Below are 12,013 nucleotides of genomic sequence, written 5' to 3' on the forward strand. Positions count from 1 at the left end.
TCCACTCTGCCCTGCAGAACAGGGGAAGGCAAGGCTGGGTGACCTCGACGCTCCCTGGACAGCCAGCTTGTGGACTCGATGGAGAAGGGGCAGAGAGCTGAGAGCCCGACTCTCCCCGCTCATCCCCGCCAGATTCAATCCATCCCTACACACCACACCCCCTCTTCTTCGGGGTCAGGCAGAAACCTGGATGGAAGACTTAGACCCTCCACCTCCCAGGCTTAAAACCCCTTCTGCAGCACACACAGACAGGGCTAGCCCTGACTCCCCCTTCTCTCGAACAACTCCCCCGCCTCCTCCCCTCACCCCTGGCATCGGAGTGCCCTCAGTTCTTGGCACCAGGGCCCTGGGCACCAGATGGTACCCGCCGATGGTTTCCTTTTGTCTCGCCTTCCAGATACCCTCTCTCTGCCATGCTGTCCTCCCTCCCCTACCTGCCCTGGGGGTTGGCAGAGGGTAGGGCGGGCGCCTCCCACCCCCTTGGCACTGTCCCCGGACCACAGGACTCCAGAAGCAGCTGGCCCTGGGGGGCAGTGTATGGTGGGGAGGATGGAGGGAGGGGGAGGGGAAGGGGAACTGGGCCAGAGATGAAGGGGAGGCACCAGGAAGCAGCAGGATGGCCAGGTCTTGATACAAAACACAGCTTTATTGGGGGGCCCTAGTCTGTGAGGAGGTGACCGATAATAGATATATGTGGGGAGGAGGGGCGGCGCATGAAGACCTTAGAGCTCTGCGGGGCTGTGAACAAGGACCGGCCACTCTGACATCTGGAACCACAGGGCAGGGAAAGCTCCTGGATCTGGGGTGGGAATGGGGGACACCAGAGCGCCAGCGGGGGCAGGTCAGAGGCTGATGCAACAGGCCCTCTTCTCACCAGGGCCTGACTCACTGCCCAGGGTGAGGGCATTGGTCCGGGTGCTGTTCTGCCTCTGCTTGGACACCTTGGCGAAGATCTCTGTGAGGGCAGAGGGCAGTGGTCAGGTCAGATGAAGATTTAGAGCCCGCCCTCCGCATACACACTCTACGTGCCCCTTTCTGAACACCGTGGGTTTTGCTAGAAGGAAGAGGAGTTTGGGCACCTGGGTCCCTTCTACTTACGTGGGTGGAGAAGGGCTAAGACTCAGCTCCCTGGTAAGTGTGGCCTTCTGCTTCTTTCCCTAAGCTCCAGCTGAGGGGGTGGGGGGCATACTAGGGAGGCTCTGAGGAGGCTGGGGGCCCACAGAGGGGCTGAGGGATCAGCTGGGGCGGGCGAGGGCTGGGTGTCTGCGTTCCTCACACTGTCCACAGAAGGCTCACGGATGGGATGGGGTGCCTGCCGAATGGCAGGGGCTCTACCTTTGAGGACAGTCTCAAAGGCCAGCTCAACGTTGGTGGAATCCAGGGCCGAGGTCTCCAAGAATAGCAGCCCATTGTTTTCTGACAGGAAAGGAAGCACACCATTAGCTGTGGAGGGCCAACGTGATAATAATAATATTTACTTCATGTTTACCATGTACATTTGCTACGCACTAAACCCTTGGCATGTGTAGCTCATATAAAACTTAAAACAACCTGTGAGGTAGGTTTGAATACTATCCCTTTCTTATAGAAGAGGAAGCTGAAGCCCAGAAACAGAGAGAATGAATAAAGAACTTGCTTGGTGTCCCACAGCTAGTCATTGGCCAAGAGATGTGAAGCTGGGCCATGGGACTCCACAGCCTACACCCTTAACCACTGTATCTTGCTGCCTCTAAACCCCAGAAAGCCTGGGGAAAGTGTGACTGCAGGTGGTCAAGGGGAGCCCACCTGCTACACTTAAGATCTCTGAGCATCACAGGGTGGGCTGTCCTAAAACCAACCATGAATAATTGCCCATAAAGACAATCTCAGGGCAAGTGGTGGGACATAAAGAGGGACACAGGGTCACAGAGGGGAGGGCCTAGGAGATTCTGAGGAAGATGGGATAGAGGTAGGGGATCCTGTGGAGGACGTCCAGGCCGGAGCCCTACGGTGGGAGCAGGGGCTGGGGAGGTGGGAGCAGGGGCTGGGGAGGTGGGAGCAGGGGCTGGGGAGGTGGGATCTGGGGTTGCATTGGCAGGGCTGGAGGGGTCAGGCTGGGTCGTGGTGGGCTCTCACCAGCGAACATGCGGGCCTCCTCAGTAGGCACCTCTCGGGCCTGGCTGAGGTCACTCTTGTTACCAACGAGCATGACGATGATTGTGGCCTCGGCGTGGTCGTAGAGCTCCTTCAGCCAGCGCTCCACCACGGCATAGGTCTGGTGCTTGGTTAGGTCAAACACCAGTAGGGCCCCCACCGCACCACGATAGTACCTGGGTGGGGGGTAGTGGGGTGGACAGAGGCAAGGTCAGGGCCATCAGGCCCAGCCTCAGAGCAGAGCCCTCAAGCCAAAAGCCAGAGATGAGTACCAGAGATGGGGAATATGAAAACTAGAGTCCAAAGACCCAAACCACACAGGGCAGCCCAAAGCTCCCATGTCTGAAGCTGAGCGCCCTCCAGGGATACTGGTCTTGGAGCCTCCGAAGACTCACCTCCCTTCTCCAAAACCAGTGGCTCCCTCCTCCTTCCTAGCCCTTCTGCTTCTCCAGGTCTTTTTTTTCTGATTTGAGCCCCTGCTATTCACCAATGTATACCAGGGCTCTGGTCAAGACAGCCTCCTAGATGTCCCACCTCTAAGATCTTGACCCACAGTGCCTTCTCTCTCATGGCCATCTTTCTAGGACTAGCTAAATCTCCCCTTTCATCTGAGGCATCCTTGCAAGCATCCAGTCTCACTCTTGGAGTTAGATGGAGCTTCTTCGGATTGGTGGTATCTAATTACTCCCATTTTATTGAAGAGTCAACTGAGGCTCATAAGAGTCAGGTGACCAGGACTTCCCTGGTGGCGCAGTGGTTAAGAATCCTCCTGCCAATGCAGGGGACACAGGTTTGAGCCCTGGTCCGGGAAGATCCCACATGCCGTGGAGCAACTAAGCCCATGTGCCACAACTACTGAGCCTGCGCTCTAGAGCCCGTGAGCCGCAAATACTGAAGCCCTCGCGCCTAGAACCTGTGCTCCACAACAAGAGAAGCCACCACAACCAGAAGCCAGTGCACCGCAATGAAGAGTAGCCCCCGCTCACTGCAACTAGAGAAAGCCCGCGTGCAGCAACGAAGACCCAACACAGCCAAAAATAAATAAATAAAATAAACGTTTTTAAAAAGGAGTCAGGTGACCAGTCCAAGAGTAATGCGTATGTATAAACCAAGCCCCTGACTCCTGTGCTGTCCCCCACTACACACACACACACACACACACACCACCTTTGGCCTAACACTGCCTGGGAGATAACTCTGTGTCTGGTGTCAGGAGACCTACGTTCCTCTGTGTCCTCTGAGTCTTTGTAAAATGCAGCTGAGGGGTCCAGCCCTTCACCTTGTGGTTAGACAGTGAAGGCTGCCAAGTGCAAAGCACTGTGCAGAAGTGAGGGGGTGCTCTTGATCGCAGAACCTGCCCCCATCCCAGCAGCACCCTGATTTCACCTGCTTGAGACTCAAACTTCTCGTATTTAAAGAGGAATTAATGATAGCACCTTACTCCTGTGGTACTTTGAGGATTCCATAAAATGCCCAATGTAAAGTGCCTTGTACCTTCCTGGGCACATAGCAAAGACTTAAGTAAGTGGTGGCGATGGCCCTTGTGTTTAGTTCCAGCAGTCAGCATCACTGCAGCCTGTCTCAGACTGTTCGTAGCTCACAGTACTCACGTCTCCTGACTCGGGCCGCAGTGGCCCGTGGTCCCATTCAGGGAACTTACTGCTGAGTGTCCTTGCCTCCTCCTCCTCCTCCACCTCTCCTCCAGAGGTATGCCCTGACTTCCCCAGCACCCCCGCGCCCCAGGAGACCCCCAGCCCCAGCTCACGCCGAGGTGATGGCTCGGTACCGCTCCAGGCCAGCCGTGTCCCAGATCTGAGCCTTGACAGCGGCGGTGCCCAGCATGACAGTGCGGGTGGAGAACTCAACCCCGATGGTGGTACGGCTGTCGTGGCTGAACTCATTGCGAGTGAATCGGGATAGCAGATTGGTCTTCCCCACGCCTGACTCGCCGATCAGCACCACTGAAGGAGTGGAGAGATAAGGGCTGAGCTTGGAGGGTCTGCCCATCCGAAAAGGGGAGCTGAGCTCAGAAAACTGAGGAGGGAGCCAGGTCTCCTGGCAGAGGCTAGGGTCTGCAACTCTACATGAATGCATCCATCCGGGGGCAGAAGGGCTGAGAGTTTGAAACAGGCCGTTTAAGAGGTCTAGGCCTGGTCTGTTGTGACCTGGCTGCAGAGTCAACCTGCGAATGTGGTGATGGAGTGACGTCTATGGGCTGTTTGTGGGTATTGGCATTCAGGGTTGTGAGGTAAGAGGGAGGGTAGGGGCCTGGGGGGAGGTTGCACATTTCTGGGTGGGGGAGTATGAGAACATTGTGCGTGTTTCTATGTATACGAGCTGGAAGGACAAGTGGGAGGTTTGTGTGTGTCTGCGTGGGGAGCAGAGGTGTGAACAGAAGTGTGGGTAAGGAGAAAGTTTGGCAGGTGACACGTCTGTGGGTGGGGGAAAGGTATGGACGTATGTGTACAATAAGTTAGGATCCAGTTGTCCCCAAGAAGGGGCAGTCTTGTATGGTTAAGACCATGGGACTGGGTGTGGGACCAGCTATGTGTGTCCTTCAGCAAGCTATTATCCTCTCTGACCTTTTTCTTACGAAAAAGTGATAACAATAGTATCTATCTTATGGATTGTTGCAAGAAGTAAATGAGATATTGCCCAGGATATAGTGAGTGTGCAAAACTGTTCCTGTCGTTACTGTTGTTGGTAGGCCAGTGCTTTTACCTTAGGTGTTCAGGGACAAGGATCCACCAGCGGGGCCATGAAGAGCCTTTAGGCTGGAGGGCAGCATCCAGGGCCCAGCCTTACCCACCATGGGTGAGTTGGGGGCTGGGGTTAAAATGTGGGGCTGATGTAAGTACAGCTCATAATCTCACTGGCCCTGAGCTACCCAGGGTGGTTCTGGAAAGGCAGGCAGGCACCCCAAGACTGGACACCACATATTTTGGGTGTGGTCCCCACTCAGCCTCTGACTAGCTGTGTGACCCTGAACAAGTGGCTCACCTTTTCTGGGTCTCAGTTTTCCTGTTTATAAAACCTATAAAGGCCCCCTCCAACTTAAAAAATTCCTTATTTGTTTAGTGCAGGAAAGAGCTGGGAGCTATATGGGTGTGTGTGGATAAGAGGTTGTATGGACGTGTGTGTGTGTGTGTGTGTGTGTGTGTGTGTTCCTGCCTCTCCCCTACTGGGAACCTCATCCCCATCTCATCCCTCCCAGTGGGTGTGCTCTGAGCGCTATCCTCAGGCCCCAAAGGGGCTCAGGGCAAGGGCTTTGGAGTCAGACAGACTTGGGTTTGAGTACTGACTTAGTGACCTTTTGTAAGCTATTTGCTCTGTGTCTCATCCTCATCTGTAAAATGGAGATACTAATGGTTAACATTTATTGAGCTCCTACTGTGTGCCAGGCACCATCCTGAAGGCTTTACACATATTAACTCATTTAATCCTCACAACAATGCCATAAGGCAAGTACCATTATTAGTATCACCCAATTTTTACAGGGGGGTTAAATGATTTGCACAAGATGGCACAGCTAGTGTGGTAAACACGAGCTGTGCTGCTCAGATGAGCCTTCTAGGAAGGACTTGCCCCCAGCCGCAGGGAGTGCAGTCAGCACACAGCCTTCAGCTGTTGGCTCCTTCAGCATCTGCTTCTGATGCAGAGGGCAGCCTCACCTGAGGTCATACCTTTCCTGGGCAGCCTGCAAGCAGCGCCCGAGCAAGGAGAGGGGAACCCAGAGCTGCCTGCCCTTGGCCAAGGCTTTGTAATCTTGCCTTTCAGTGTGACTTCTCCCTCTGCCCAATCCTGCGTCCTGCCTCTTCCTTTCACTGCTGTTGAGCCACAATAAACATCTTACACCCCACATTTCTCAGTGTCTGCTTCTAGTGACCCCAACCTGTAATAACTCGTAAATGGCAGGGCTGAGATCTGAACTCATGTTTTCAAAATGAAAGATAATTTTTGGGTTGTTATGGTGATTAATGAGCCAGTGGCTGGCACATAGCAAGGGTTCAGCAAACGATAGGAGTAGTATCGCCCCAGTCTACTGCTAATCCTTACTCTGTCTCCCTTCCTGGGAAAGATGCTGGGAGTACAGGTTCCCCAAGCCCTGGTCGACTGAGAGTCCCAGCTCAAGTGAGGGCGGAGCCGAGACTGGGAGAGGCAGTGGGGTGGGGTGGCTGGACAGGGAAGCATAGGGCAGCTGGTCCACCCTGCCCTGAAGGAGGTGTGCAGGTGGGGGTGGGGAACACTAGACTGGCCAAACACAGGGGCAAGATAAAGGAGCAGGAAAGATACATGCGGACTTCCAGGGACAGCCAAGTTGAAGCCAATTCCTGGTATTTGAGCCCAAGGGGTCTGCCAAGGGGCAGACAGACAAAGCCGTGGCGCTGGGAGTCCTCCAGGTTCTATTAGACCCTTCTCCCAATCATTACATCTTCCCTATGGCTTTCTCCAGCGCTCTGACGGGATAGATCTATCCTATCTCTCCTTTCCTGTACAGCTGCCTAGAAAGGTGACTTTCTTCTTCTTAAGTCGGCTTGTTTCCCCTTCTCAGGAGGGAATCCTCCATCTCTGGTGCTGCAGTGGCTGACTATTCCTAGGGGTTTGGGCTTCCATTGGGAACAGGGCAGAGGAGCCTAACATGGCACCATTAAGGGGTGATCAGTATTATTTACTAGAGCATTCTGGCAGCTCCAGGACTTTTGCACCAGTAAACAGACCCTCCCCCACTCCTCAGGCTTTCTTTCATATCCAAAGGAATGATGAGCCCTAGGAGGTAGGTCCTGCTAAGTGATTAAAAAACAGGAAGGGGCCTCTGGCTCTGTTGTGCTCTTCCTGGGTCTCTCTCAGGCGTTCCTCTTTCCCTACGGACCCCGACTCACCCTTGAAGACAAAGTTATAATCTTCCTCGTTTCTGTTCCCCATCTTGGCTCCGCATGGAGGGCACAAGTGTCTTCAAGGGCAGAGGTGACGGGTCTATGCGTTGGCTCAATGCCCTCAACCCTCAGCTCTCAAGAGACCTGGATCCGCCCTTCCTCTCATCGGGAGTAAAGAGACTTCTGCAGCCAGAGGGATCGAGGGCCGACTTCAGGCTAGCCAGGGCCTAGGGGGGCTCAGCTCTCGCAGGTGGCGGTGCTGTAAGGAAGCTGAGAGGACGGAAGCTGAGAACAGGAACAGTGAGTGGCTGGAGACCTGGGGCCCAGGTGGGTGGAGAGACAATGACGTCAGACAGGTTAGACAGGTTGGGTGTCTGCTCTCAGCCTGGGCTCCCGCAAGCAGGCGAGCAGGCTCAAGGGAGTGACAATGGGGGCAGCTGGGACAGGGACAGGACCTTCACAGAACCAGCTGAGAGGATGGAATGCGCGTTGCTAGGTTCCTGGGACCTGTGGCCATGGGGGGCCCAGCCACCAGTGAGTGAGAAATAGTCCCTTGGGGAGCAGGAAGCTACTCGGCCTCCCGCTTTTCCGCAGAGCCTGTGGTGAGGGGTAACTGGGGGCACAAGAGGAAGGGCTGTTGTGAGGAGGGGCTGGGGTCACCCTGCTGCACTGCAGAGCTCTGGGAGGTGTACCTTAGATATAGCAACTTCTGCCGCTCCCTGACAGCCCAGGGCCTGGGACGGGCAGTTTCTCATCCTGGGTGGAGCTGGAACTTGCAACCTACCTGCTAGCCTGGGATGGGTCCCTTCCTACAGCACTAGGAAAGGGGCTGGTAGCTCCCCGTCCAGTCTTGTTCTAAGGACACTGGATGGGGGGAGACCTGGGGCAGAAACAGCAGATGAGGTGAGGGGTCTGAGTGCAGGGACAGGACTTCTGGATCTTTTCTACTCCTTCACCAGGACCTGAGGCTTCAGAGCAAAGCCCTCCTGTTTGCAAAGGGCTTCCTGATCTGGAGAGGGTCTGTGTGAGCTTGTGAATGCCTGGAGAAGAGGGAAGGGGTGGCCCTTGTAGGCCGCCAGGGGGCACCCTCCCAACCCCGAGTAGAAAAGGTGCCCCCCAAGAGACTTCAGGACTGAAGGACACTGAACTCCCACACCCTGTTTTCTCTCTGTCCAGCATGACCCCCACCAGCCCCTTGTTCCTCTCAGCTCACTCTCAAGGTTTTGCCAACAGGTGGGTAAGACTCTTCTCTGAGTGGCAGCGGCCAGGTGAAGTCACACCACTGGAGAGGCCAAGGGACCTGAGGCACCACTGCCAATAACCTTTTGGTGTTGGAGGTTGTGGAGAAGGAGTGAGTGAAAAGCCACTCACTTGCAAAACATGAAGAACCTTATAAGCAATCCCTGCTCCTTCCTATCTCCTCTGATTCCCCCCATCCAAGAAAGCAGCCAAGACACAAGACAGGAGTTGAAGTTTATTCTTGGGAAGAACAAAGTCCCCCCAACCCTCCACGTCCAGGAAGGCTTCCCCAGGGGACCCTGCCCCTCCAAATGGTCATCTCTCCTTTCTGAACCCCTGCTTCCACCAACAGTCATTACGATGCTGCTACTTGGGTGAGAGGCTCCTCCAGGTACTGCACCAAGGCCTGGGCCTGCGAGAAAGGGAGGAGAAACCAGTCCCACACAAGGCCTGCCACTAGAGGGATCTTAAATTCAGGTCTACTCCTAATGCCGAGCCCCCAGCCCCCAGCCTCCAGTGTTAGCCCGCACCAGACATGGACTGGGTGACAGGAGAATGACTCCGGGAAGGTGGTGGGGATGGGAGTGGACACAATGATGGAGCATGAAGGCTGGGCCCAGGGTTTTACAGGGATGGGCACATACACACCTTGGCCTTGAGCATTCCGAAGCCAACAGTCTCCTTGGCATACATGCATAGTAGAAGGTTGGCCACTCGAGTGATGGCTACACGGCCCTCCTGGTGGGGGTGATATCAGGGGATGTGATGTTCTGCTTGTACCCTTTGCCCCCTCTTTCCCCATGGGCTCTTCTTGAGAGAGACTGTATCTTCCTTCCATGTCCTGGGCACAGCAGGAGCTTCTGCTGGGGGACTTTGGCCACAGACCTGGACGTGAAGTTCTGAGGCCATTCCAGCCTCAGCACAGCCACCTACTAACCAAGTTGCCCTGGGAAACTCAATCTCCCAGAAGCTCAGTTACTCTTTCTGTAACCTGTACCTCACTCCAGTTGGTGAGGATGCTAATACACAGGAAGGAGTTTTGTATCTGCAAAGGGCTGTCCAGATGGGTGATGTTATTATTATGTTTTATTATACAGTTATTATCATTATGGTAAGGGGAGAACAGTAACCCAACTTATACTTCTCCTCACTTCCCAAGATAATGTTTTGCAAACTGTAGGTTTGGCCCCAGGGTTAACCGACCCCAGATCAATTAAGAAGTTGATCAGCATTAAAAGAAAAAGAAGGGGAATTCCCTGGTCCAGTGGTTAGGACTCGGCGCTATCACTGCTGGAGCCCAGGTTCAATCCCTGGTCGGGGAACTAAGATCCCGCAAGCTGTGCGGCGCGGCCAAAAAAAAAGAAGAGAAATGAAGTATATTGCATATAGTAAGGGAAGTACTGTTTCATGAAACTTTCGTTTTACTGGACTCTGACTTAAAATATATTTCTTATGGCTGGGTTGTGGTCAGAACATTTGAAAGCTATCACCCTTATAGCACCAGCTCTAGGGTAGGCATCCTAGGAATCATCAGTGGAACTGGCATCCTTGGTTAAGGAGGGAGTGAGGGAGAGGTCGGTGGCTGAGTTACAGTGGAAATCCTTCCTGGAGAGTTCACTCTTGGGGCCTTTTCAATTTGGCTCAGCAAACTTTCACTAAGCATCCACTGTGTGCTTGGAACCAGGTGCTGCACCCCCTGCCTCTCTGGGTGCCTCATCTACTAACCCCTCCCATTCTCATGCTACTCCAGCCACTTCAACTTTGTTGATCTCTGACCAGGCATCATTCTGCCTCAGGGCGTTTGCACTTACTGTTCTCTCTATCAGAAATGTTCTTGGACTTCCATGGTGGCGCAGTTGTTAAGAATCCACCTGCCAATGCAGGGGACACAGGTTTGAGCCCTGGTCCAGGAAGATCCCACATGCTGCAGAGCAACTAAGCCCGCGAGCCACAACTACTGAGCCTGTGCTCTAAAGCCCACGAGCCACAACTACTGAAGCCTGAGTGCCTAGAGCCTGTGCTCCGCAACAAGAGAAGCCACTGCAGTGAGAAGCCCGTGCACCGCAACAAAGAGTAGCCCCCTCTCACTGCAACTAGAGAAAGCGCAGCAACGAAGATCCAACGCAGCCAAAAATAAATTAATTAATTAAAAAAAAAAAAAAAGAAAAGAAATGTTCTTAACCCAGACAGCCACATAGCTTGCCAACTTCCTTTAGATCTTTTAGATCTTTGATGAGATGTCACCTTTTCAGTGAGATAGTCCTTGACACAAACATCCTATCTCACTTCCTTTTTGCTTTTTCTCCACAGCATTTTCAATACCTAACATACTACTTTTTACACCTACATACATACGTTACAAAACATATTTATGAACTTATTTTACGAACATACATATTTTACTTAATTTAAGGCATATGTAAGACTGTAAGCTGCATTAGGGCTGTAGTTTTTGTCTGTCTTGTTTGCTACTTTTTCCCCAGTCCTGAGAACACTGCAGGGATCTAAAAATTTGTTGACTGAACAGATAGAAAGGTGAATGAGACAGCTTCTGTTTTCAAGAAGTTCACAGTCTAATGGCCACTTCCCCTTTCTGGACTACATCGTGTTTCTCTGTAAACTGAAGGGATTGGACTAGGGTCTGGAGACTCTGCCATGCTTCTGAGTCTGTGAATCTCAGATGACAACACTTTGTGTCTGCATATCACTCTACAGTTTATATCCACCCTCTCATTTGATCCCAACAACCCTGTGTGCATGGTGTGGTGATGGGGATTATTGTTTTCACCTTGGAGGTGTGGTTAAGAAAGCTCAGAGAGGTTAAGTGACTTACCCAAGGTTCCACAAATGATAAGTGGCTGGCTGAGACCAGAACCCCAGCCAGACCTCAGGTCCAGGACTCCTTTCTCATCACCACTTGATGCATAGGGTCCTGCCTATTATAAATGCTGCTGCAGACCGACTCTTAGTAATCTTCCAGAGATCCTGTCCCTGCCCCTCTAACCATCCAGGATGGGGTCCAGGTCGCCCCTTGGGGATGCCCTTAGAGAAAGAGGAAGTGGCTCCCTTCTCCATACCATGCAGTCCATGAGGATGAATTTGAGATTGTCTTCATTAAACGCTTGGTTCCCGTTCCGGTCGTAGGCCGCCCAGATGTTACTGGCGATGGCAGCGGTGACCCGGGCGTCCGTATCCCCGTAACCGGAGTAGGCCAACAGAGATCCCTCGTTATTCAGCAGCCTGGCGAAGTATCAGGAGGGATATCAACGTGCTGAGGACGGGGAGGCAAACGCCTGGGCTCCCATCCTAACTCCCGCCACTGGCCCTTCTAGAAAGCAAGCGTCTGGGCTGAGTGTGTGCTAGAACATGCCCCGAGCACCCAGTACGTCGGTTTCTCTTTTCGAGAGGGGCCCTCCGGCCGGTTCACCTAACTGCTGCCCCCTCTGCCACCTCCTCCCTTCTCCACCCCTCCCTCGGAGAGTCGCGCGCTGCCCCACGCCAGTGCTCGCCACTCGGGTTCTCGGTCCGCACTCACAGGGTGCTCTGGACGCCTCCAGTGTTGGCCTGGCTTAGCACCTGGGTCAAAGCCTTGGGACGCAGCATGCCTGCGGCTCCTATCCCTGTGCTTTTGCACCCAGATCCCCGAGTTTCCTACTACTGCCCTCCGCCTGCCGCTTCCCGTAGTCCAGCTGCCCTGCTCCGGAACGCCCTGGGAGTTGTAGTTTTCTGGCCTGGCTTTGTGGTTCTGACTCAACCCCGCCCCACCG

General features: G+C 53.7%; 2 protein-coding genes across 5 annotated transcripts; both read right to left on the reverse strand.

The window, feature by feature from the left end:
• Positions 1-625: 625 nt before the first annotated feature.
• Positions 626-7,154, reverse strand: RAB25 (RAB25, member RAS oncogene family). 4 transcript variants are annotated; one of them, XM_082457303.1, is made up of 5 exons: positions 7,014-7,154; positions 3,899-4,094; positions 2,116-2,309; positions 1,336-1,416; positions 626-955 (listed from the first exon to the last, which is right to left on the reverse strand). In XM_082457303.1, exons 1-5 carry the CDS (start codon positions 7,054-7,056, stop codon positions 843-845), a joined length of 627 nt encoding a protein of 208 aa, XP_082313429.1. In that variant the 5' UTR covers positions 7,057-7,154; the 3' UTR covers positions 626-842. The 4 variants fall into 4 exon arrangements, with proteins under 4 accessions (XP_082313429.1, XP_082313426.1, XP_082313428.1 ...); XM_082457300.1 differs by having other exon boundaries at positions 1,277-1,416; XM_082457302.1 differs by having other exon boundaries at positions 744-955; positions 1,221-1,416.
• Positions 2,116-11,958, reverse strand: LAMTOR2 (late endosomal/lysosomal adaptor, MAPK and MTOR activator 2). The gene is made up of 5 exons (XM_082457459.1): positions 11,782-11,958; positions 11,324-11,486; positions 8,895-8,984; positions 7,014-8,658; positions 2,116-2,309 (listed from the first exon to the last, which is right to left on the reverse strand). Exons 1-4 carry the CDS (start codon positions 11,847-11,849, stop codon positions 8,602-8,604), a joined length of 378 nt encoding a protein of 125 aa, XP_082313585.1. The 5' UTR covers positions 11,850-11,958; the 3' UTR covers positions 2,116-2,309; positions 7,014-8,601.
• Positions 11,959-12,013: the final 55 nt, after the last annotated feature.

This window comes from Balaenoptera physalus (assembly GCF_965194825.1).
Source record: "Balaenoptera physalus genome assembly, chromosome: 1".
Taxonomy (NCBI): Eukaryota; Metazoa; Chordata; class Mammalia; order Artiodactyla; family Balaenopteridae; genus Balaenoptera; species Balaenoptera physalus.